The sequence below is a fragment of the Elgaria multicarinata genome, chromosome 1 (assembly GCF_023053635.1).
Source record: "Elgaria multicarinata webbii isolate HBS135686 ecotype San Diego chromosome 1, rElgMul1.1.pri, whole genome shotgun sequence".
NCBI classification, from domain to species: Eukaryota; Metazoa; Chordata; class Lepidosauria; order Squamata; family Anguidae; genus Elgaria; species Elgaria multicarinata.
The window spans coordinates 140,456,529-140,481,186 of NC_086171.1; the positions used below are offsets into that span (position 1 = coordinate 140,456,529).

General features: G+C 39.9%; 1 protein-coding gene across 4 annotated transcripts in view; it reads left to right on the top strand.

Annotated features, from left to right (window-relative positions):
- Positions 1 to 732: 732 nt before the first annotated feature.
- Positions 733 to 24,658, top strand: part of JAK1 (Janus kinase 1) — a 55,053-nt gene continuing 31,127 nt past the window's right edge. The window contains exons 1-6 of one of the 4 annotated variants that reach the window (XM_063137837.1): positions 733 to 744; positions 15,654 to 15,731; positions 17,121 to 17,319; positions 19,902 to 20,025; positions 23,146 to 23,290; positions 23,829 to 23,992. In XM_063137837.1, the coding sequence (XP_062993907.1) occupies positions 15,726 to 15,731; positions 17,121 to 17,319; positions 19,902 to 20,025; positions 23,146 to 23,290; positions 23,829 to 23,992 (638 nt within the window). In that variant the 5' untranslated portion in view covers positions 733 to 744; positions 15,654 to 15,725. Of the gene's footprint in view, positions 745 to 2,596; positions 2,879 to 3,451; positions 3,470 to 15,653; positions 15,732 to 17,120; positions 17,320 to 19,901; positions 20,026 to 23,145; positions 23,291 to 23,828; positions 23,993 to 24,658 lie in introns of those variants that run through there. The other 3 variants (XM_063137861.1, XM_063137853.1, XM_063137844.1) reach the window with 3 other exon arrangements.

The following is a 24,658-nucleotide window of genomic DNA, read 5'->3' on the forward strand; positions in this document are numbered from 1 at the left end:
TTCTTTAAAAGAGGCTATGATCCTTCAACAAGATTTGTGTGTTCTGATTTCTGTTATTGATACATATGTTGTGAATTGGCAGTTTTCCAGATTTTGCAGAGCTAGTCTTTTAGGGATGAGCAGTGTGCCTCATTTTGTGGCAATGAGTATGCCTCAGGATTGACCAAATTTATAGCTCTTTGAAAGTCCAAATGGACTGGCTTGAGTCATATGTTGGCAGGTGGCTGGGCAATTGCAGATATTCTTGGAGGATACTGATTATTCTTCACCCATTTCAGTCTGGGTTCAGACCTGGTTTTTGGAAAGAATCAGCCTTGATTACTCTGATGGATGACCTCTTGTGGGAGAAAGACAGAGGGAGCGCAACTCTGTTGATCCTGCTTGAACTCTCAGTGGCTTTTGATACTGTTTACTATGGTATTATTTTGGATCATCTCTGTGAATTGGGAACTGGAGGCACTGTGTTACAGTGGGTCTACTCCTACTTGCAGGGACAGTTCCAGAAAGTAGCATTGGGGGACTGTACCTCAGCTTCCTGTCAAAGATGCTGGATGGTGCCACAAGGTATCACCTTGTCTCCCAGACTATTTACCATCTATATGAAGCTATTAAGAGATTTGAGTTCAGCTCTCTTTCTCCTGACTCAGGAGAGGCCTGAGGCATCTTCTGCTAGGATGCAGTGATGGGTTGGATGAAGGCCAACAAATTGAGACTGAATCCTGACAAGAAAGAGACACTCTATGGGTGGGTGATTCCTAGGTACAGGAATTGTGTGGATTTTCCTGTTCTAGATGCAGCTGCACTCTCGCAGAAAGAATCATCATTATCATTAGAAGCTGAGTGGCTTCTGTGGCGAGGAGTGCCAGTTACCAACTCACAGAGAATACCATGTCAGCAACACTCTTTCTTGGCCACTGTAGTCCATGCATTGGTAAACCAATGTTTAAATTACTGTAATGCACTTTTTGTGAGGATACCATTATGCTTGCTCTAGAAGCTGCTGCTAGTGCAGAATGCAGCAGCCAGGATGCTGAGTGGAGTGCATGGCCACACAGCTATTACACCAGTTTTGAAGCAATTGCACCAGCTATCTGTTAGCTATCAAGGTAAGTACAAAGTCTTGTTGTTGTCATATTAAGCCCTGAAAGCCTGGGATCAGATTACCTGGGCGATTGCCTCTGCCCCATACAGACCTGTGTGATCATTAAGATTGGAGGAGGTCTTGCTGGTGGTACCACAACCTGCAGACTGCCAACTTGCAGCAACTAGGAAGCAGGCATTGTGGAATGGCCACCCCGGTACCCAGGAAGCACCAACTAGAACATGGTTTTGGCACTATTTAAAGACCTAATTCTTTTCTATGGCCCCTAGACAGGGACTGGGAGACCAAAGGATAATTTGGATTGTTCCACACCCCTCCCCTTCCCCTCCCAACTGGCGTGGAGAGAACCAGGCTGGCTGCCTTTTTGAGATTGCAAAGGTGATTTTGGAGAGGGGGTAAAGGGGGCATGGCATCCAGCCAAAATGCATGAGCACAAAAGCAAAGATCGCCTACACTGCTCCTCCTCTTCATATAGGGTGCATGTAAGTCTCCAAGTTCAGCGGATTACAGGGGCATTGCCATAGGGTTGGTCTTTCAATGTTTTTATCAATGTTTTATGCAAATGTTTTAGCAATTAGTCCGTATTTTAATTGTATTTTAATGCATAGCATGACGTATTTTAATGTTTTTAATTGCCTTGTAAACCACTTAGACATAGTTTAAAATATGGACAGCGGTATATAAATCCAATAAATAAATAAATAAATAAATAAATAAATAAATAAATAAGGTATGGCCTAACTTTGTGATTTCAAGTGTTGAATGACATGAATCATCTCTGGTGGTGGGTAAGTAGTCATGTGTTTTGACAGTGAGTTGTACTACACCTGCAATCCTATACAGACTTGCTAGGAAGTAAACCCCCTTAAACTCCCATCTAGGACTTTCCCAGAATAACCTTGCAAAGGATCCGGGCTGCTCATATCCTTTCTGTTAATCCCATTGGTGCCCAGGACACACTCCATATACAGTTGACAAAACTGTTATAAAGCGCTTTAACGCAGTAGTGTAGCTCCGGCAGGTCTGGTTTCGCTCGGTACCTGTTTTTGCGAGAGTGCTAGGAATCTCACTATGTATACAACCTTGAGTTTCATTGTCAAGTAAAGCTGGCTTTTAAATAAAACAAACAACGCACGTCTCTCTATGCAAATAGAAGCCGGATTAACCACAATTTGCAGGGCGTTGTGCAACCTAGGATAACGCTAATGGTACAATATTTATAAACATTTGCTCGTTATCTTTTTCATCAGCTACCAGGAAATGATGCGAAAGGAGAGAGACTGTTCCCACACACCCCACTCCACTCCACGCCCTGCCCCTTCTCCTTTTTCTTATCGGCTAAGGCTTAACCTGTTGGAGGAGCGAAATATCACTTTAAGAACTAAGTATGTCCGAGAAATACTGCATGCCCGAAAGCGTCGCGAAGACGGAGGAACCTTCAGCGTCTCCAGTGCGCCTGCTCCGGGTAATTCCCGGCGCATGCGTACAAGGCTCAGCAGTCAGCCGCCGTCTTCCTCACGGAGCCTTTGGCAAGAGGAGCCGATCGAGGACTTGGGGCGGCGTTGGAGTTTGCGGTGCCGTCCGCATCTTGCGTGGGGGGCGGCGGCGGCAGAAGTCTCGGGGTTGCTTAGTTCCGGGCAGGACCACCGACCGGAAAGCCCTCTTCAGCGTCTCTCCGCTCCTCCTCTGCCCCTCGGCTGGAGAGGAGGCTATGCGGGGCAGGGCGTGAGAGCGGCGGGGGCGGACGCAACCCGTTCCTCCTCGTCCATGGAAGCGGTGAGTGTGGGGGGTGGGGGCGTCGACGGGGAAGAAGAAACGGGCCCTTTCCTCCGTTTCAACCGGGTCTTTTGAAGAGGCGGGGACGTGGGGAGGGGGGGGAGAAATGAAAGGGGGAACGAAAGTGAAGAGCGGGGTGGTTAGTCTGGGCAGGGTTGCCTCGGAAAGGGGAATCCCTAAACTCCCCTCCTCTTCTCCCTCCTCTGGGAAGGCCGAAGCCCCCTCAGAGACCAAGAAACTGCCCTCCTCCCTTTCAGATTAAAATGAGGAAATCTCTCCATTCTGACACCCACCCACACCCGGGGAGGGAAGGCTGGTCTCTCCTCTAGCAGTGGAAGGTGTGTGGGGTGGGGTGGGGGGAGAGTGTTTGATACGGGAGAGGGGGGCAGGGAAGGGAAGGACGGGCCAGGTGACTGACTGGTGGACTCAGAGCTGGGATGCGCGCGTGAAGTGCGTGAAGCCGTCCTTTCTCAACCGGATTAAAATAAAAAAATGGAGACGAACCCGCTTCCTTCCTTTGTTGCCCACACAGTCGACTCGCTCGTGCAAGTTCTCGTTGCACTTTGGATATAAACATCCCGAACAGAACGGGTATGGCTGACATCCTGTTTATAATCGGTCTGTGTTCTTCAGACAGCGCGATCTCTTTCTCTCTTCCCCCTCCCCTCCTTTTTCTTGTCATTTCTTTCTTTCTTTCTCCCCACCCCCAAAGTAAGTGTGTGTGTGTTTGTTTGCCAGTTTCCCGGCATCTCGGTCACCAAATCGAATAAATGACCCTATCCAACGATTCGCGTTCCTTGTAATAGTCGCTCGTCGTTACGTTTTTGATTGTTGCAGGAGTTTTCAGAGAAAGGGACCGACAGAATAGTAATCGTGAATCATTGAGATAATGGTTTCGTTTGAAAGTTGTTGTCGCATTAGGAAGTTCCCTGTTGTTTACAGTTTTGTCTTGGGGCGGGTGTGGGGAGAGGAAGCTGTCATTCTAGGGCGAAATGAGGTTGGCCTGGGGGGGAAAGAGGAACTGATACCTACACAATTGGCAATGTTGCACAAGGGCAGAGGAGCTCTTTGGTTCCTAGAGGAGAAATAGATTGTGAAGCGCTAGGTGAAATATGTTTTCCTCTTCTGTGTAAAATTGTACACCTAGCAAACTTGTTCAGGGTGTCTTGTTCAATCTTCTGTGCTTTATTTATATATTTTGGTTTTCAGCTTACCTGGGTAGTAATGTAGGAACTGTGTGTTCTGGGTAGTAGTGCAATAAACTGTGTTTATTGTATATATTCTACATTTGTGTAAAGTGGCTTGCACCAGACAAAAATGGAGTAGTGTTATATGTGACCCAAACAGATTCAAACAAACTGTTAGAATAGTGACAGAACTGGCTGTAAATTCCAGCACTATAGGGCAAAAAGACTAGTTTTTAGAAAGTTACTGTCAGTAATGTTAATGCCATTTTGACAGACTTTGGAGATGCCCTCTTCATCTGTTAGTATGAACAGCAGAATCTATTACTGAAATTACCAAGGGGGGATCTACATTACTGCTTTAAAGCGCTTTATAATAGTTTTGACAACTGTTGGGGCCCAGGACACACTGCATATACAGTTTTCAAAACGTTTTTAAAGCGCTTTAAAAGCAGTAGTGTAGATTCCCCCCAAAACTGCGGCACTACTTTGTGCTACTGAGACATGCATTTGAGATAGTCTGTTACCTGGACTGGCCATGAGCTAAATTGCATCCTGGGCGAGGAGTGCCATTGGTGCCTAACCCCCTAGACAGCTTTAGGGCTCCCCTCAGCTCAGCTTGGTGCCCAGGCAACCACCCAGCTCACCCACCGATGAGGCTGGCCCTGTTTGTTATGGTTTTTCACATTACTTGTAGCTTACTATTTTGCCTTTTGAAAATTATGTGATTTTACTTCTAACAGATAGAAATTTAGCTATCCATGTATGTTTCACTTAGCATTTAAGATATTTCTAAGTAAACTTGCATAGGGTTGTGTTGTTAACTCAGTGGCCCAGTTTGCAAAACATAAGCTTATTTGCCACCACCCTGTGTATGCTACCTGATTTCCCCAGTTACCCTCCCTGTGTGTGACTTGTCATTACGTGCAAATCGAGAAAGGCTGGCTGGCTGGTTAACAAACCAGCAAGAACCCATGGCCATCCTAGGGTTGATGTGTGTTTTCTTAACTATCCCACCCACCCTCACTGGGTTGCACATAACGATAAGCTGCACCCAGCAAGGGTAATTAGGGAACACAAGCCATGGCTTATTAACCTGTGCACGTAAGCCACAGTGGCTTATTCTCCCCCACACACACACACACATACATGTGCAGGTAACATGCCCGGGGGGGGGGGCTTTACATAAGTACCCTTGGCAGTGTGGCTTATTGGACCATGTGAACCTGACCAGAACCTGTTGTAGCCCATGGGTTCTGGATGACAACAAATGCAGGGGGTAGAGGGACTAAGCCATACTGTCCTATTTTCCCTCTGTGGTTGTGATAACCAGAAGTGTTGACTTGCCAGGTGTCAGGGATCATGGTTTAAAGAACTGTATCCTATGTTTTCTGCTGCAAAGGTGCAATCCTCTGCATGTTTAGACAGAAAAACATCTTACAACTCCCAGCTCCTTCCAGACAGCCATACTGGCTTGGGCATGCTGGATATTATGGGACTTTTTTCTGTCTAAACATGCACAGGATTGCACCCTAAAATATACCTATCCCCATGTCTGTGGACATAGGGAGGATTAAGTCTCAATGGTGGTTGCTCCAAGCCTCTCTATTTATAAAGGCAATGTGATTTATGGAGAGAAAGAAACTTAATTTATTTTTAAATTTTAAAAAACAAATTATTGGCTAAAGAAAATTACTTAGTAATTGTTGGAGTTTGCAAGTAGGCCCCATTGAATCCAGTGGGACTTTTTCCCAGGAAAAAGTGTACAGGATTGCAGCCCAATTACATTTCTAACAAGTAAGTCCAACAAAGCTCTGTGGTTCTTGATTCCTATGCGTATTTATTTGGAATTGGCTATCAAAGCACTTTTTGTGTTAATACTGTGGATCACAGCCGTGACACAAGTTTTGAGAGTTGTCGAACTATTAAAGTGTGTTTGTGTAACTTACAGCCCATTGAAAAATGTCTACTGATTTCATTTAGGGCTGTGCATTGTTTTGGGTCTGAACCCCAATTGGGCCCGCCTCGGCCTGAATCCAGATCAGGCTGAAGTCTGACATTAGTTCAGAAGTGGGGAGAAAAAGTTGAAACTTCATTCAGATAACACTGAAGTGGTTGGGCAGGAGTTCTCGTCTGGGAGAGGTTATATAGCCTGTTCAAGATTGGGTTTAACCCCTCTTGAAGGATTGGGTCTTGAGGCGCTGCTTGACCCAGTATATTTTTAAATATTCCACTGATGAGTGCCACAAGCTTCAGCTTGTTTCTCAGTTGTGGATTTCTTTAGAGAAGGGCCTGGCTTTGGTTAACTATGCCCTAGGTTAATTCCAGGCTGGATTATTAAAATGTCACTACATGTGCCCCCCTTTAGAGACAGTATCAAACTTAATTTGGTCCAGATAGCTGTCTAGGGCACAAAGTAGGATTGTTTTCCCCTGATTTTGCCTCCTCTACACTTGTTCACTATTTTCCAGGTTTGCCTTTAAAACCTTAAACAGCTTGGGACTAGGTTACTTCATAGACTGCTCCTGCGTGAGCCTCCCCTACAGTTAAGCTTGACATCTGCTCTCCGTCCTGCTCCTTTTTTTTAGATTAGGGCCTCTTCACTTGGTTACTGAAGTTGCCACTCTGAAGATCTACCAGCTCCCTACTCTTGTAGCATTTAAATAATGTTTGGCACCCCGTTTCAGCCTGCTTTTAGTTTGCCAATCTACTGCTGTTCTTAAATGCATTGTTTTTGTTTTTCATTATTTTGTACTGTTTATTAGCTTTTATTTTCATTTTTGTTAATACCTTTGTGTGATTTTGTAAGAGAAAAATGGGATAAAAATAATAATTGTGGACAGAACAGGGTGTTCTTGCCAAGAGGTCTTTCATCTGGAGTATAATTATTTCAGTGGAGGAATTCAGAGCTGCCTTTCAGTATGCAGAATTCTCTTATTCAGAATCCACTGAACTTTGTTAACTGCTCAGTGAAACAAGTGGAGGGCTAACAAAATAGTGTAGTATTCTCAGCTCATAACAGGAGTGTTCTGTTCAGAGTCCCTGCCTGGACCATATAATGTTTGGAGTTTACCAGGGAAAGAGTAAAAGCCACCTTTTTCTTTGCCTCTTGAAACCTTCCTCTGCTAAAGGGTTTGAGTTGGCAGCTACCCCTGAACCTGATCACTTCATTGTTATATATAAGGCTGAAAAAGCTTCTGGAGAGTAGGACATGGGAAAAGTGGTCCTTTGTTACTTTGTTGCATCAACTTCCCCATATAGTATAGGGAGGAAACTTTTTTTAACCTCACGATATGGACCCCTAGCCTAATTCCCTATCTCCAGTATATTTTCCATAAACTGTTAAGCACTTCAGCAGGCCAATTCTCCATTTTCATATTTTGTACCTCTGCTCCCCATGAACTGGCATCCTCAACATTTTATAGAATTTTAAACATTTTAAAAAGTTGTCATGGTAATTCAGTCCTTCATCCCCACACTGCAGGTTGGGGGTATGTGTAGTTGAGAGAATGGCTTATGACAGCCCTGCAGTGGAGCTGAAACTGAGTTGGGTTTCTAGCCAAAAACTCGCCATACAAAACACCCCTCAGATTGCAGCAGTCTACTTTAATTGTCCCTTCAGACTCCCCTCACAGCCCCAAATCATCTTTCAATTGTGCTTCATTGACTCCAGTGCTGCTCTTTTGAACTTTTAGATCCTTCATATTAAAAAAAGTGCACTTCCCATATAAAATAAGACTTGTGTCTGGGTGGACTAAATTCTGAGTATCTAGGGAACTCCTCGAGTATTTGGAGACCACTTATTTGTTGGTTGTACTTGTTGATATCTCTACTTAATAAGCCAAGATATAATTATCCATACTAAATTATTGCCTTAACTGTAGTAGTTTGCATCTCAATTCTTGTTGAGACACACACAAACACACTCTACAGTTAAGGCTGCGTTTATAATGGACTTCTTGAAATATTTTATGACTGTTGTAACTTCACTGAAGAACTTTTGCATGAAAACTATTCTATTTTGTTTACTTAGCTGGATAGTCTCCAGATATGACTGTAATGTCCTTTAAATAGAATTAAAAGCCTTTTTGTGTGTGTGCAAAGCTTCCTCTACTTAATTTAATTGCCTAAATGTAACACTGATTAATTTATTTAGAACAAATGCAGTACACGTTGGTATGAAAATCTAGAAAGCCAAGGCTTGTACAGTAATCAAGACTATTCAGGATTTTAGAACCTGCAGAGGGGTGATCCAGTAGACAAGATATACTTAGGCTTTCCAAAAGCTCCTGAATAAACATAGCAATCATGGACAAAGATATTAGTTATAGGATAAATAACAGGAAGTGGAATGTAGGAGTAATCAGGCAGCTCATAAAGGAGGGAAGTAATATATTTATTTAAAGCATTTATACCCTGCTCTTCAGAAGGAAAGTTTTCCAGAACAGCTTACAGATCAATCAAAACATCAAGGTATTCAGGGCAGTGAAAACTCAAGCAAACTGCGAACTGCAAAAAGCTCCAAAAGAATCTCTAAACTGAGTGAATGGGGAACAAAATGGCAAATGCCATTTGCTGTAAGTGCAAAGTGTTGCACGTTGGGACAATGACTGGTCAGCAAAAGATGTTGGGTCATAGTGGTGGATAACTTAATGAAAACATTAACTGTATGGCAGCTGGTGAAAAAACAATGCATGCTCTATTGAGAGAGGACCGAAACAAAAAGTGCTCATATTCAAATGTCCTAATACTATATATTGTGGTCACATTTGGATTACTGTGCACAGTTCTTGTCAACACATGTCAAAGAAGATATTGTATAGTTGAGAAAGGTGCAGAAAATGATTGAGGAACTGACCTACAAGGAAATGTTTGGGGCTTTGTTTTATTAGAAAAATGGTAAGAGGGGGAATGGGTGAATTCCGCTGGGCTGATGAAACATGCTCTGTGTAGGCCTGCCTTTGAAAACTGTTCAGAAACTTCAGCTGGTTCAAAATTCTGTAGCCAGACTGTTGACTGGGCTGGTTACAGGGAATATGCAACTTGTTAGAACAACTTGTTAGAACAATGCATTCTACATTAGCTCAAGCTTCTGGAGCCACTTTAAGGACAGCCCTACATAGAGCAACTTGCAATAATTTTTGTGAACTACGCAGAGAGCTTTGGCTATTGTGCAGTATAAAAATGCAATAAAATAAATAAATAATCCAGTCTTGAGATTACTAATACCACCATGGCCACGCTATCGATGTCCAGGAGAGACTGTAGCTGGCAAACCAGATGAAACTGTTAGAAGGTACTCCAAGATACCTCAGCCAGTTGGGCCTCTAGTGACAGTGATGGATCTAGTAGTACCTCCAGACTATGAACTTGATCTTTCACAGGAGTGCAACACCATCCAGAATAGGCAATGACCCTATTTCCTGGACTCAGAAACCACTCACCCACAGGGCTTCCATCTTTGCCAGGATTCAGCTTCAGTTTATTGGCCCTCATCCATCCCATTAGTGAGTCTAGGCACTGGTCTAGGACTTGCACAGCCTTACCTGATTCATATGTCACAGGGAGATTGAGCTGCATAATTACATAAAAATGTAATAAATAAATAAATAAAATACTGTGAATAGTTCGTAAGCCACCATAGCTTAAGATGGTGTGTGAATCAGGCCTTAGTGTCATTGCAAGAGAGGAGGATGGAGACTAACTCTGCCCCACTAGTTCCAACCAGCACCAGCCGCCTGGCATCTTTACTGAGTGTTATCTATCTATAGATGCAGTATTTTGGAAACATTGGCTGTCAATCAATTATCTGTAGGCTGATTAAACAATAAGTGCACCAGGGATTGTTTTAGATGGTTGTAATTTTTGGTTTTGCAATAAGGGGGAAAAACATTGAATTCACTTTCATTTATTTTAATATACTCTCAAGGATGATATTAAAATATAATGCATTGCCCAAGGTTTAAAAAATATTTGTATTATAAAAGAGGACTTTGGTAAAGATTTTAAATGTTAATAGTTTAACAGGAAACGGTAGTTCCTCAACATTTCTTGTTGTCAACTTTCTAGTCCTAATAGTCTAAAAGCAGAGCTTTCATCTATCTTACCACAGCTCTGGATAGGGCTGCTCTACCTGATAGGAACATAGGCTTGGTGACCTTATAATCTTGATGGTAAAGAAGCTACCTCATTCAAAAATCAGATCATACCTACTTGTTTTGTGTAGATATTACCTCATAGCTAATATTATCCATTGTCGCTTAAATCTGGGCTCACAATCTGAATGTCTCAAAATTCCCATAAATTAGAACACATAAGAAAGGCTTAAACATTTATCTTTCAGATTAATTTTGAATTTTATCTTTGAGAAAACAACTCTTTACAAAACTTTACTAATAAAAATGAAGTATATGCATTCTTCTATACATGTGTATATCAAACTTTTTGATGTTTATATCTCATGCAGTATCTTTTGCTCATTAGTGATAACTGAAAACTTAAAGTACACTTTCAAACTTGGGGGTCGAATGACCCTTTCACAGGGGTTGCCTAAGACCATCGGAAAACACATATTTCCGATGGTCTTAGGAAACTGTATTGACTGAACTATGTCATGTATCATCTTTTGTATTATTAAAGCTATTGTTATGTATTATTTTCATTAGCAAACCATCCCATGGCAATGGATCGTGTAGAGAAGAACGAAAATAATTTTATGGTTGGGGGTCACCACAACATGAGGAACTGTATTAAAGGGTCGTGGCATTAGGAAGGTTGAGAACCACTGGTTTAAAGTGTGTTCAACGCTATGCTACCATTGTTAAAGCAACCAAGAGAGGGTAAGAAAGAAGCCTGGGAGTCTATAGTGTCCTCCCCATCTCTTAACCATGGTTATGAGATTAAGAATGTTTCATCTGCACTGGGCCAAAGGAGAAAGAATGAATCAAAATAATACAGAAGAGAGTGGGGGTGGGGCGGGAGATTTTCCTGAACCCAAAGGGCTACAGTTTAGGCCTCAAAACAGCAAATTTCAAGATAGCTTTCATTAACATTCCTTTTTTTTTTTTTTACCAAAATCTAATGAGGAACACAATTCTTGAGCCAGAATGAGACTTTCTGTAGGAATGTACTGTAATTGGAAGCAGGCATACAACCCGTCTGTCAGTCCAACTGCTTCCTTTAACTAGCTTAAATAATGTCATGAAATAATTGTTTACAATGTTTTCAAATGAGAGTATTAATGCCAAATTTTAATCTAGTAGATGATGAGCAAACATCCACTGTTAAACATTAGACAGGCTCCTTTCCCACATATTGAAGGCAATGGGGAACTTTCATTTCTGGGAGTTCATAGGTTCCAATCCTGCTTTTTATTATATCTAACAAGTTATTGTTCTTGAATAACAGGCTAGGACGAGCATTAGTCTAATAGATGCTAAGAATATAATGTTCTTCTGCATCCATGCAGGCCCACTGCTGCCTACATATGTGCTTGTAGTGGTATAGGAGCCATTTCCCAAAATATGGATATGGGATGTGCTGCTCAAGAGCAAGGTGGACTGATTTAAATCTAGGCAGTTTAAAACACTGATTTTAATCATGGTTTAAGTCATCAAGAAAAAATGATCAGCTTAAATTACGGATTTAAATGATTTACATTACAAAATAGGCATTAAACAGCAAAACATCACAAAGTACATTACTTCACTTAAAGTACAATACTTCACTTGTTACAAATAGCCCTTGGAGTTTAATATTGTAACTTTAATTTGAAATTTTAACTAACCTAGGTTATTATAACTATAATTCAGATATTAAGAACCTTGTACAGTTAACTGAAATAACTGGTAAACACATTTATCTTTGAAACCCAGCCTTCTGGAAGATTAGAAAAATACTTCTGAATATTCACCTGTGATGCTGTTTTGGATGAGGATTAGAAATAAATCTGATAGAAAAGATTTTTGTTGATTCTTTTGTTGGTTCTTTTTCCTGCCTTAGGCTGTGGTAGCGAGTGGTTTGCCTTCATGATAACCATTTAGAAATCTTCAACTGGGCTCTTGTACAAAGGAAACTAATAATTAAGAAAACGAACCCACCTTTTGTCTATTTCATTAATTGCTGGTGGTGCAATGCAGCTAATATTTGTTTTAAACATATGTTTTTGCAATGTCTTGTTGCTGTGGCAATGAGCAGCATCTTCTGTACCTTGGTAGGGTGTTGTGAGGTCTCCCTGCCCCCCCCCCCCCCGCCAAGTGCTCTCTTCCTGTGGATCATAGTGTGTGTGTGTGTGTGTGTGTTCAGAGAGACTTGGCAGGCCAGTAGTGAAATGGTGGAACCCCATAACCTCCTGCAAAGTGTCATTTGGTATGGTATCTTCAAATTATTATGCCACAATTTCAGCTCCTCTGAGGGTAGAAAAGCAGGATACAAATGATTGATTGTTTTGGTAAGCTTTGGCATTGCTTTCCATCCCTAAATCTGGAAGTTTGTAAAAGAAAAGAAAAGATGGAACATCCTGAAAAACTGTGGGAAGACAGAGGCCTGGTTCAGAGAACACACTAAACCATGCTGCTTAACCACAAAATGGTTAACGGAATGCATTAAGATCATTCTGTTAACCATTTTGTAGTTAGGCAGCATGATTTAGCGTGTTGTCTGAACCAGGCCATTTAGTCTTAACTAAACACTACGTTATAAATCTGAATAGTGACACCGACTCCAATAGAGTTGGTAAACGAAGTTAACTAAGGAATCACTTAGACCACAATCCTAAAAAAGTGCTACAACTCCTACTTGCAGGACATTTTTTGTCTAAATATGCACAGGATTGCACCCTTAATGTCTTTTCTTTCCCTGTAGTATACTAATACCCATAAAATATTTTTTTTCATTTTAGTGTTTGTACTTGTAGACTCCTTTCAATAATAAAACATTGTTCAGCTCCATAGCATTAAGCAGTCAGTACAGATAAGATCATATTTTTGTGTGCTGGCCATAGTTTTCTGTAAACCCCACCTAATGCCCTAAAATGTCCTTCCTACATTAATATTTTAAGAGTAACATTACATTCCGGATTTCATGCCGCTCTTTTCAGATCCTTATGCTAAATTAAGCTGTTGCTTACTGGAAAACTATTACCATTATATCATAATGTACTTAGATTTGCGTAACGTATCTGCTGCTTTGAGACTAGGAAGGCTCATTCTGTAGTACATCAAGTATTTCCTGGACTACTTTTCACAGCAGTTGTGGCTGGGCTTGTTCTTCGGCGTGTGACTTTTAGCCTGATCTTTTGTTTATTCAGAAGTGAGCCATGTATTCAGTAAGGCTTATTCCCACTAGCAATGCAGACTATTGTAACAGGAGGCTGGAGATATTGTCAGGTTTAGCTTGTCTTTCCAATTTGTTTAATCTGAATTGCTAGAAGTGTTAATTTGTATTGGATGCATATATTCCTATAACTATGTCATTGTTTGAGATCCAATACTTCTCTTATACAAGCAGAAGGTATTTTACACCACTTGGATTTCTGGCAATTCTTGCCCCCTGCACCAAATTGCACATTGTTCCAGTGGGTTCCTTGCCTCTCAGGAGTGGTTTTGGGAGTCAAAAGGGGGTGTAGGAATGGGGGAAGCCTCATTGAACAAAATGAATTCTAGTGCATTTCTAGATGAAACCCTAAGCTCTGGTTCACCCATAACTCTAAGCTATAGTTTATTTAACCCATGGGTTGTTGAATTCTGGGTTGTTGAGCCCAGCTACACTTAACAAGCCATAGTGTAACCATGTACAGCCTAAAAAGCCTGACAAAACAACCCATCGTTCTGGGTTCATGTGTAATGACAAATAGAAGTTGAAACAATCACAGTTTAACCATGTACAGCCTTGAAAGCCTGACAAAACAACCCATTGTTTTGGGTTCACATGTAACAACAAACAGATGTTGAAACAATCCAGAGTTCACAATTCAAAAACAAACCAGGGTTGTTCATGGTTAACAAACCATAGTTGGTTAGCGTGGCTGGGTTTGCACTTAATGACAACAAACAAATCAAGGGATGCAGTGGACTCCATTCCCACCAGGAACAGATATTGGAAGGGACTGCTGCTTTATACACCCTAATGCTAGCACAATGCTCCAAATCATATAGGGAAGCTTGATCACATAAAAACTCTTGTTTGTGGAAACAAAAGAAGTAAGAGCAGGTTTCTCTTCCCCTTTTCTATAATGCATGAGTGTCTTGAGAAGTGGTGGCATTAGCTGTATAGCCAGGAACTTAAATAATTATGCAACATTGTTACTACAATGAAGATGTATTTTAGAAGACTTTGTTCCATTAGACGATTTCAAAAATTCCTTCTACTGAATGCAAAGATATCAGAACATACATACGATAAGTACTTATTGACTAGACATTGATTCTTCTGTCCCTCAAAAGATAATTGTAAAAGAATTGCAGTCACTATTTTTTATATTCCGGGAATAGCTGCTGTAATTGGAAACAAGAGTTAAGGGTTAAGTGTAATGTAAAAGCAGTTCTGAAAAGCAATAGTTTTGACTTATGTTGAGGGTTTCAGGAAAGCATTACGTTTTACTCCTCATATTTAAAGCTGAATTCCTTTTAATATTCCTACAGATTTTTATTTTTTTAGGACTTTCTACAGATGGATTAATTCTTGTGGCATAAACAAAATTCAAATGCATTCCTTCTTTATTACGTTATTATTGAAAAGATGGCTTATATAGTCTTGGGAAATGAAAAATATATTTTACTGTGAGATGCTGTAGAATTGTCTGTCAGTATTATGGGAATAGCTGTATGTTTCTAAAATGGTCATTTGCCAGCTTTGGAACTTTAGTAGACTTAGATGACAGTTTTGATAAAAGTGTGTTCTAGCTATATATTTTTATAGTTGGAATGGATCTCCCCCTTGGATGTATACCAGCTTTCCCCAACCTGGTGCCCTTCAGATGTGCTGGATTGTAATTTGCATAATTCTTAGCCAGCATGGCTATGGCTGAGAATTATGTGAGTTGCAGACCAACGCATCTGGAGGGCACCAGGTTGGGGAAGGCTGGTATTTACCAATTCTAGTTAAATGAACATTTCAGTGCATTGACCAGAGCAGGTTTTAGAAAGGGATCTTTTAAAGGAATCTTATGCAAGCTTAGGGAGATCCTCCACCTCTTCCAAAGCCCTGCGGCTTGCTTTACCATGGTGGGAGGTGTTAAGGAAAATGACTTTGCTGGGCTTTTCAGCCTGGTATTTTTTTCTTTTTTAAATCCAGTTCCCATGGAAGGTACTTGTGCAGCTCAGGGACCTAATGCAGAACCCTCTTCGGAAACTGAGGCACTTTCGAGTCAGTTGAGACAAAGCCACCCCTTGTCAATAGTAGACCCTGTGTAAGTAAGTGACTGTTAGTAGACTTACACAGGCATAACTAGAGTCTCTGGGGTGGAGGATGACGTCCTAACCCCTCCTCGATAGCTGTCCAAGAGGTAGGGCTTGCTCTCTTAGTCTTCTAAAGTCTATAATCTTCTGAAGTCTATAATTTTGGAGTGAATTTTTTTCTTTGCTCTTAACCAGGGTTGAATTGGTTTTGAATTGTTTTGAAGAGACATCCATTCATCTGACTTGGAAGGTCAAACATCTACATAAATGCAGGTATGTTTTTTCCTTTGTGCATTACAGCTTAGCAAATTAAAATGAGACCATACAATGTGCAAAACAACAACAACCCAGTTATGCCTCTAATTTAGTCCTTGCTTCCTTTCAATCAACAGCATGTGGTATCATGATATTTTAAAGCAGAGGTGGGCAACATATGCTCCCCTGCCATTATTATTATTATTATTATTATTATTATTAATTTCAGCCCCAGCTGCTGAATTTGCTGCTGCAGTAGCAGTGGCAAAACCAAACAACAATCTTCCTTGAAAATAAGGTGCACAGATAGCATTCACCTTTTATTCAAGCAAAATCACTGATGCACCACCAAAATTCAGTGGTAAATTCAGTGGAGGGTGTGTGGATGTGGCCCCCAGGGGGAATATGCCCCCCTCCACAACCCAGAAGTTACTCATTCCTGCCTTAAAGGAACAATGCATTTTATTATGGCACGAGCTTTTCTGGGCTGAAGCCCATTTTGTCAATTGCAAGACGTGGCACCAAAATGGATAGGTCTGTACATCCTGCATACAGGGAGATGGGATTTTTATTTTTACAGTGAGGTCAGAAGAACAAGTAAGAGGGAAGAGCAGACTAGAAGGTGGCACTATGGCATTCTCATAAGCAAAATGCTGAAATAGGTCTCTACTCCTTTATCAAGAGAGGTATACTGGTTTTAGATTGAGCAATACCTTGAGGTACCTGTGTAGCCCTTAGTCCCTAAAACACATTCTGAAACTGCCAATAGAAGACTTTGGCAGAGACATCTGACATGTGCCACACAGCCTTGGAGGATATGACTACTTGATTTTATTAAAATACTTTGCATATAAATGAATAACACCTGCTGATAGGAGAACTACTCTTTGTTCCTTTGTGATGTAATAAAAATGTTAAGTCATCCATTTGACTAAGTTTATGATGAAACGAAAGAGTAAATGCTAAAGCTGAAAGAGTTCCAGAGATTATTACTTACATGTTTAAAACTCTGTTTTCTTATGACAGTGAACTAAAATGCTTTTCCCAAGCCCAAAATGGAATAGCTGATGTTCATTGCTGTCAAAATAAAAAAAAACCCTAATCATTCCTATCTGTTCCAGGTGAAAATTTTGAAGTCTTCAGGTTGTGTTATTTGCTAACATCTCATTTTTGTAGGGAATTCTGGGTCCCAAAGCCCATCATAGAACATTAATAGCTTTTTGTTTATGTTTTCTAGATTCTGTATTTCCTCTTTTTTCTCTTATCTCCCATTGGCTTTAACCAATGTTCTGGTTAACATTCAGCTGCAATATATGGAACAAAGCCAGAATAAAATATTTAACTATTATATTACATTGTTTAAATATTTATGCCGTTTTGTGACATTCTTTCCTTCTTTATATATAGTATTTTAGTGTAAAAGAAGACTGCAAAGCTATGGCTTTCTGTGCAAAATTGAGAAGCTCCAAGAAAAATGAAGTGAACACAGAAGCTCAAGAGCAAGGACTTGAAGTAGCATTCTATTTACAAGAGAAGTCTTCTCTTTTGTATACATGTGGCAAGTATACAGCAGAAGAACTTTGCATTGAATCTGCCCAGAAATGCTGTGAGTTTTAGAAGTTTTCTATCTTGGTATTTGACCTATTGAATAAATAGGAACCCTTTTTAAAAAGGGATGCAGAAGAGGGGGCGGTGTCCAGGAAATTACAAGTCAGTTAGCTTAACATCTGTTGTGAGTAAATTGGTGGAAAATCAGCGGGGCTTCTGCAGTGGTAAGCTCTGTCTTGCTAACCTAGGAATGGAAAACTTGTAGCCTTCTTTATATTTTGGCCTACAACTCCCATCATTCATCACCATTCCTATGCTGCCTGGAGCAGATGGGTTGTCCAGAAAAATCTGGAAGGCCTCTTGTTTCCCAGACCTACACTAAACTTTTAGAGTTCTAGGAGAGTGCCAGCACCCTGGATAGGGATACTTAGACTTCCAAAAGTTTGTTCCACCTCATCCCTCAGTCAGAGGTGGCTTCGCTGCACACAGGTTTTATTTTATAAATGAGAGTTTTTACTGTTGCTGTTTTAAATATTTTATGTTCCCATTTTAATTGCATTTGCGTCGTTGATTTAAAAATGTTACCTTGCAAACAACCTTGAGGAGGTCAACAATAATAAATATTGTAGGGTTGGAAAAGGTGAGAAAAGTGACCAAAATGATGAAGGTGTTAGAGTAACTCTCCAGTGAGGAAAGGTTGCAATATTGGGGGCTTTTTAGCTCAGAAAAAAAGTGATTTAGAGGGGACATGATCAAAGTGTATAAAGTTATGCATGAACAGGGAGATGTTTTTTTGCCTGCTCTCATAGAACTAGAATCCTGTATCATTCAGTGAAAGTACATGGTGGGAGATTTAGGACAGATTCTTAACACTGCACATTGTTAAACCACAAGATGTGATGGCTGCCAATTCAGACAGTTTTAAAAGGGGATTAGACAATTTTATGGAGGGTAAGGCTATCAATGGCAACTAGTTATGTTTGCTATATGTGAATCAGAACACCCACTTCTGGGGAACATGAGTTGGAGGGGACTGATGCAGTCATGTTTTGCTTGTGGACTTCTCATAGGCATCTGGTCACTGTGGAAACAGAATGCTGGATTAAATAAGCCTTTTGTCATATACAGCCTGGCTGGAAATAGCAAAGTGTTCTGCAGGCTAGTCTTTGGGAAATTGTCCAAAGACATAGACTCATAGTAGAGTTGGAAGGGGCCTATAAGGCCATTGAGTCCAACCCCCTGCTCAATGCAGGAAGAAGGACAAAATTCCACATTTATTTATTTATTTATTGAATTTCTTTACCGCCCAATAGCTGAAGCTCCCTACTCTTAAATCTTGTTTTTGGATGTTGGAATATTATTTCTTTCAAGATGGTTCCAGTACGCCCAGTTTAATATGTGTGGCTCCTTTTTACTCCTTCTTCATGGACAGTGAAGATCTCCTGGGTAGATTTGAAGAAGAATACATCTACTAATTCTGGCTGCTGAATAACATTTACTTTATTATAAATGACAATGAATACTTTAAAAGCCCATTTATTATTTATGCTAATTGAATTTAAAAGCTGTCAAACACTTTTCTCTGTACTTACTTTAAATGTGTAACACATTTGCCAGTAATTTTTCTTATAAGGCAATCTTATTTGAATGATTAACTTTAAAGTATGGTGGATTTCCCCACTTCTTTTCTTTCTTCTTAAAGAAAATATCTTTTGTGAAAGGTCCCAAACCTACTTAATATTATTTAACTTCTTTCTGGCTGAATTTCACTGAATTTAGATGTTAACTTCCGAGACATAAATTCAAGATGATTTGGAATCTCAATGAGTCTCAAGTAAAGCATATCTTTGGTTTATTTGAAGGATTGTCTCTGACCTCTCAGTTTGACTTTAGAAGCAAATGGGAGTTTGGATTGCATGATCAGGGGTGTTCAGTAAATGAAGGATCTACCAATTTGGATGTTGCTTTCTATTTGTGTTCAAGAGGAGAATCAGGGAGGAAGTGCGTAAACCCAGACCTGCTCCTAATAATTGCTGCAGGGCTGTGTGGGAGCTAACATCTGGACAAAACCTGAATTTCTGAATTTGATCTTTCCAAACTTCCCCTTACATGTGGATAGTACTGTGGGTTGCTGCCAGACTGAAACACAATCCTGACAGTTATTTATACGTGAAATGTTTTCTGATTAGTCTCATTTCTCTTGTGCCTTTTCAGTCTACTATCAACACCTACGGCTAAAACAAAGATTTAAGGGGTTAGATCCAATGGTGTAATTCCATCAGCAGAACTTGGAGAGGGATGAGTCCCAACCTCCCTGGCACACCCTCAAAATTTGATCCCGAGGCCTGGCAAACCCTCGGGAGCAGGTTTAAGGGCAGTGTGGAGAGTTGCATGGGAAAGGCGAGAGGGAAATAGTGCCCTTAACACTAGTGGACTTCCACTAGCATGACATTGGATTTCATTCTATACCTGCAATCAATAGATGTTATAACAGTTCTTTTTTATTTTTACTGTTAAAACATTGCCACTTTTAATATTAAGCACTCTATTTAACCATCTTCCCTTTTTACGACTTGAGAAAAGATGTATTTTTCAAGGTACCACTGAGTTGATGATTTCTATCGTTTTCTTTTTAAATAGCTATATCACCATTGTGCCACAATCTGTTTGCGCTCTTTGAAGAAAGCAGAAACTTGTGGTATGCACCAAATCATGTCTTCCAGATAGATGACAAAACAACACTCCGGGTTCATTATCGCATGAGGTACATATGACCTTATGGAGAAAGGTCTTTGCGACTTAAGTCTCACCAAAGAATTGTGTATTTGTGTTGCATATGACATTTAATTTGCTTTGCTTTAAAATGCAACCAGCCTTCAGACTGTAGCCCATGAAATCTCTCTACGAAAGAGCCTGATGGCTGGAGGGGTTTGAAAAGGGTGCGTTTTTTGCTGCTTATGAGCCACATGAATATTATTGTAGTTTTATTATTTGATGCTATTAGCTGCCCTGCATTTCCCATAGAGGGGTATAAATAGAATGGATGAATAAACATGACAGTCCTAAAGCTATAATTAAATAGCTCAATGTTAATAAATTCATTTCTTATAGCCTGTAGGTATATATGGGCAATATTTGAGCTGCTCACAGGCTACTGTGTAGGGAGATAGTGGTTCCTGAAGCAATACACAATGAACAGAAACACTCATTTCTAGAATGTGGCAGATCAGTGGAGCTCTGCTTGTTTCCAGGATTACTTTCTTAAGCACTAATAAGTAAAAATGGACATGAGAGAGAGGAGCTGTTAATTTGTGTGTATCCTTTATTTCAGTTATTTCATTGTCATTTAGTAAGGCTCTTATTTCCTAGTTATATAAAGTGAAGGAATGGGATGAGGGAGGGATCTAAAAATGAATGGGATGCATGTGAAAATAATGAAAGGAAGTTTGTGCCCCATCTTGTCATCCCAAGGTTCATTCTGACAATAACCCTAGAATTGCTGATAGTGCTTCTGATAGGTTTTTTTTTCTTTGCAAATTTTTATGCTTCTTGTACCTTCAGACACAGAAAATGGTTATTGGTAACTTGAGGGAGAGTATCTGAATCAGCTACCTAGGGAGGTTGTGGGCTCTCCCACACTAGAGGCATTCAAGAGGCAGCTGGACAACCATCTGTCAGGGATGCTTTAGGGTGGATTCCTGCCTTGAGCAGGGGGTTGGACTCGATGGCCTTGTAGGCCCCTTCCAACTCTGCTATTCTATGATTCTGTGATTCTATGAAAAGAAAGGAGAAATCTGAGCACACATTTTATATGAAAAATAAGCTCCCAGTCAATTTATTTTGCCACAAGTCAACTTTAAAGTCATATTTCATAAAATGTATTGCACACCTAGTAAACTTACGATGCGAAGACAAGATTTAAACTGGAAACCTCTTGGTTTGCTCCTCAGCCTTAACCAGTAAGCTTCATTTGCTCTGTTTAGCTCTGGCAAAAGTCCATGCGAACAGAATGATACCACTTATTTATGATGTGCTCTTTTAAACTTTTGTTTTAATTGTTTTAGTATCAGATATTGTTACAGTAAAAGCTAAGAGGATATTTCCTGAATATTCTGTTTAGTATTTGGGCAGTATACTTTTTAAACATACCTGCATATACTGAATGAAACTGTAAAGTGTAAAAACTGAGAATAGTAGTACAAGAAATATTGAGTCAAGCTCAGTAGTATCAAGCCTGATACTAAATACTGCAAACTTATTTTTTTTTTCAAGGTAGAAGTGTTCAGCTTTAATTTTCAGTAACAGAATATCCACCAAGTGACAGACCAGCTCATTCTTGGAGCAATGAGTTATTTAAGCTATCATAAACACTTAATCAAGCAAAGGTTTTGAAGTACAAAAATAAAATATTTTTATAATATGCCGATTGAAGCATATAAGGAAGTATGAGTTTAGAGTAGATTGTTGTAGATAATTAAGCAGGCTGCTCAGAATGAGCCTAATCCCAGAGTCAGTATGTAACTTGATTTAATCTGATTGGCAGAATGGAAATTAAGCAGAACCTTTTGCAGGAAAATTACAGGATCTCTCTATCAGGTTACCTAGGGATGTGGTGGAATTGTAGCATTTGCTGTGTTAGATGATAGCCCATGCTGTTTCACCTCTGAAGCATTGGGAGTTTGCAGGATCATGACAAAACGTCATACCCAGCCTCCCCTGCTCAAGAGGCACCCAATCCACCACCAGCTCCCCTGCATGATCACTCACCAAGAAACGAAAATCTAGTATGAGGCAGAACGTAATAGTATGAGGTGGGGCACAATCCAGCAAAAAGCTGGGAATTTTCAAATTCCTTTGGTAGTGAATGGGGAAAAAGTCAACCATATGTTTAACTTTCCCACTGAAATTAGTGGCGCATAAGTGCATAACTTTGGCTGAATATTGCCCATTGTTTTTTAAGAATGAAACAGTTTGCATCTCTTTGACATTAATACTTCAAAGCTAAGCTGTCCAGATTGCTGTCTTTTGTGGCTGTAATCTAATATTATAATTTTTGTGAACCGCCCAGAGAGCTTCGGCTATTGGGCGGTATAAAAATGTAATAATAATAATAAAAAATGCTGGGATATCATGTGTAATATCCTTGTAAAATAGAATAAAACAAACTTAGTAATGTGTGTGGGCGTTCAACCTTTTATGATTACATATTGGTACTAGTTGTAGAATTTATCCTTTTCACAAAACATGCAAATTTGGAGTGCAATCAACCGCTTACAATCATGTTTGAAGACCAATCTAACAAGGCTTCTGTGTGTAAAATAAATGTAGCCCATCAGCACCTATGTAGCTGCCAATACCTTTGTCCATCTTCAAGGGGCCTGTGCATATTTAAGGAGCCCCCACAATAATTGTGCCATGCGTGTGACTTTGCCTTGTGCTATAATGCTGCCTTGGCCTCCCAGCAGAAAATTGAGCTACCCAGGCCAGTGTATGTGTGTCATTACTCTGGGTTGATACAGGGATATTTCAGGGGAAGCACTTGCAGAAAGGAAGGCATGCCAAGGAAAAATCCCATATTAGGAAACTTGTAGATCCATTACTGTTGGACTGTATAAGGGGGCTGTGGTTGTAGGGCCTGGGAGGGAGCATTAAGGAGCTGGATAGGTCAGCTAGATAGCTCAGCTGTATATGGGTTTGCTAATCTTAAATCACAACTGAGCAATCTTGAGACAATTGGTTTACTATAAGTAGATCAATATATTTTTGATCAAGTTCTGTTTGGGTTTTTGCTGATTCCTTATTTTCTAGTTACATGTTAAAAAAGATTAAATCATGCATGTAGCACCAAATAATTTCCTGAAGTCCTTATCATTATTTTCTCAAGGTTTTACTTTACTAATTGGCATGGGACAAATGAAAATGAGCCATCTGTCTGGAGACATTCTCCGAAGAAACCAAAGAATTCTTATGAGAAGAAACAAGGAACACCCCTCCTTGATGCAAATTCATTAGAATATCTCTTTGCACAGGCAAGTTATTTGTAAGAGGGAATTGTAAGTTTTGTTTGTGTTGGCATTTTTTAAAATAAATTTTACAAACAACCTTTGTTTCTTCAGTGGAGGGGATGCTCTCATGATTATGTTGGCTTTATCTTTTTTTTAAAAAAAGAAGATCAGTTTAAACTCTGAATTACATTTTAGATGTGTAAAAGGAGTGCATTATTAACACTTACTAAATGTTTAATAATCTGCTTTTTATTGGTTTGTTTTAGTAATTTTAATTGTACACTTGCTTTGAATGCACATGTCCAGCAAAACAATCCACAAATAAGATGAAATAAATGGGGTGCTACTCCTTTTGCATAATACATTTTGATTTAGTATTCTGTAGTGCATATGTGGCCTTGTATTGTTCTATGTTTTTTGTTGGGAAGAAGTAACATTACTGTTCCTTTTTTAGCATGTCATGAGACTTTCACATAGAAGACTCTGTTTCACGTAGCTCTTTGGCTGGAGTGATATAACTGTGCCAATAGCTAAACCAGATTTCTCTCACTTCACAATTTAGGGACAGAATGATCTGGTAAGATGTTTTGCACCTGTTCGGGATCCTAAAAACGACCAGGAAACTCATGAAATTGAAAATGAATGTCTGGGCATGGCTGTACTTGCAATCACGCACTATGCAATTAAGAAAAACCTGAGGTTGCCAGAACTTCCCAAGGACATCAGGTGAGTCAGAAGTAGTTATGTATTGTACTACACACATTTCTCTTTTGTGATGGCAGGCAGCTGAATCGGAAGGAAGACTAGGTATAGGACATGGATTATTTTTCTCTTACTAGTAACAGACAATGGAGAAGCAAATTAACTTTTCCAGTCCTACTGTGGGTTCCTAAATGGTTTGTTGGAAGATAAATGTTTGATGTCTGATGCATGTCCAAATACTATCAGTTTTTTTTTAAATAAAACCCTTTATTTTTCCAGATTCCCTTATTTGCGTATATTTGTGCTCACATACACTATTGCATACCACATGTCACACCAAATAATGGTTTGTGTGAAGAAATCCAACTATGATGTGTGTCAAATGTACAAGCTAACCATGGTTTTACTAAGCAGTCAAACTGGACCTGGTTTACCAAGCAGTCAAAACCCAGAACAAACCTTTATTTTTACCTGAACTGTAATCTGAATGCCTATATTGAACATCTGTGTGGAATTCGAGCTGACTCGCAATTGGTTACTGTTTCGAAATAAGGATTTGACCAAAATTGTGCCCTCACTGGCTTCAGTAGAACCAGAATGAATCAGAACAAAGACATAAAATAAAACAGACACCTGAAAGGACTATTTACTTGGGGTTTGCCCAGTCTTCTGTACTTTGCTGTCTTCAAG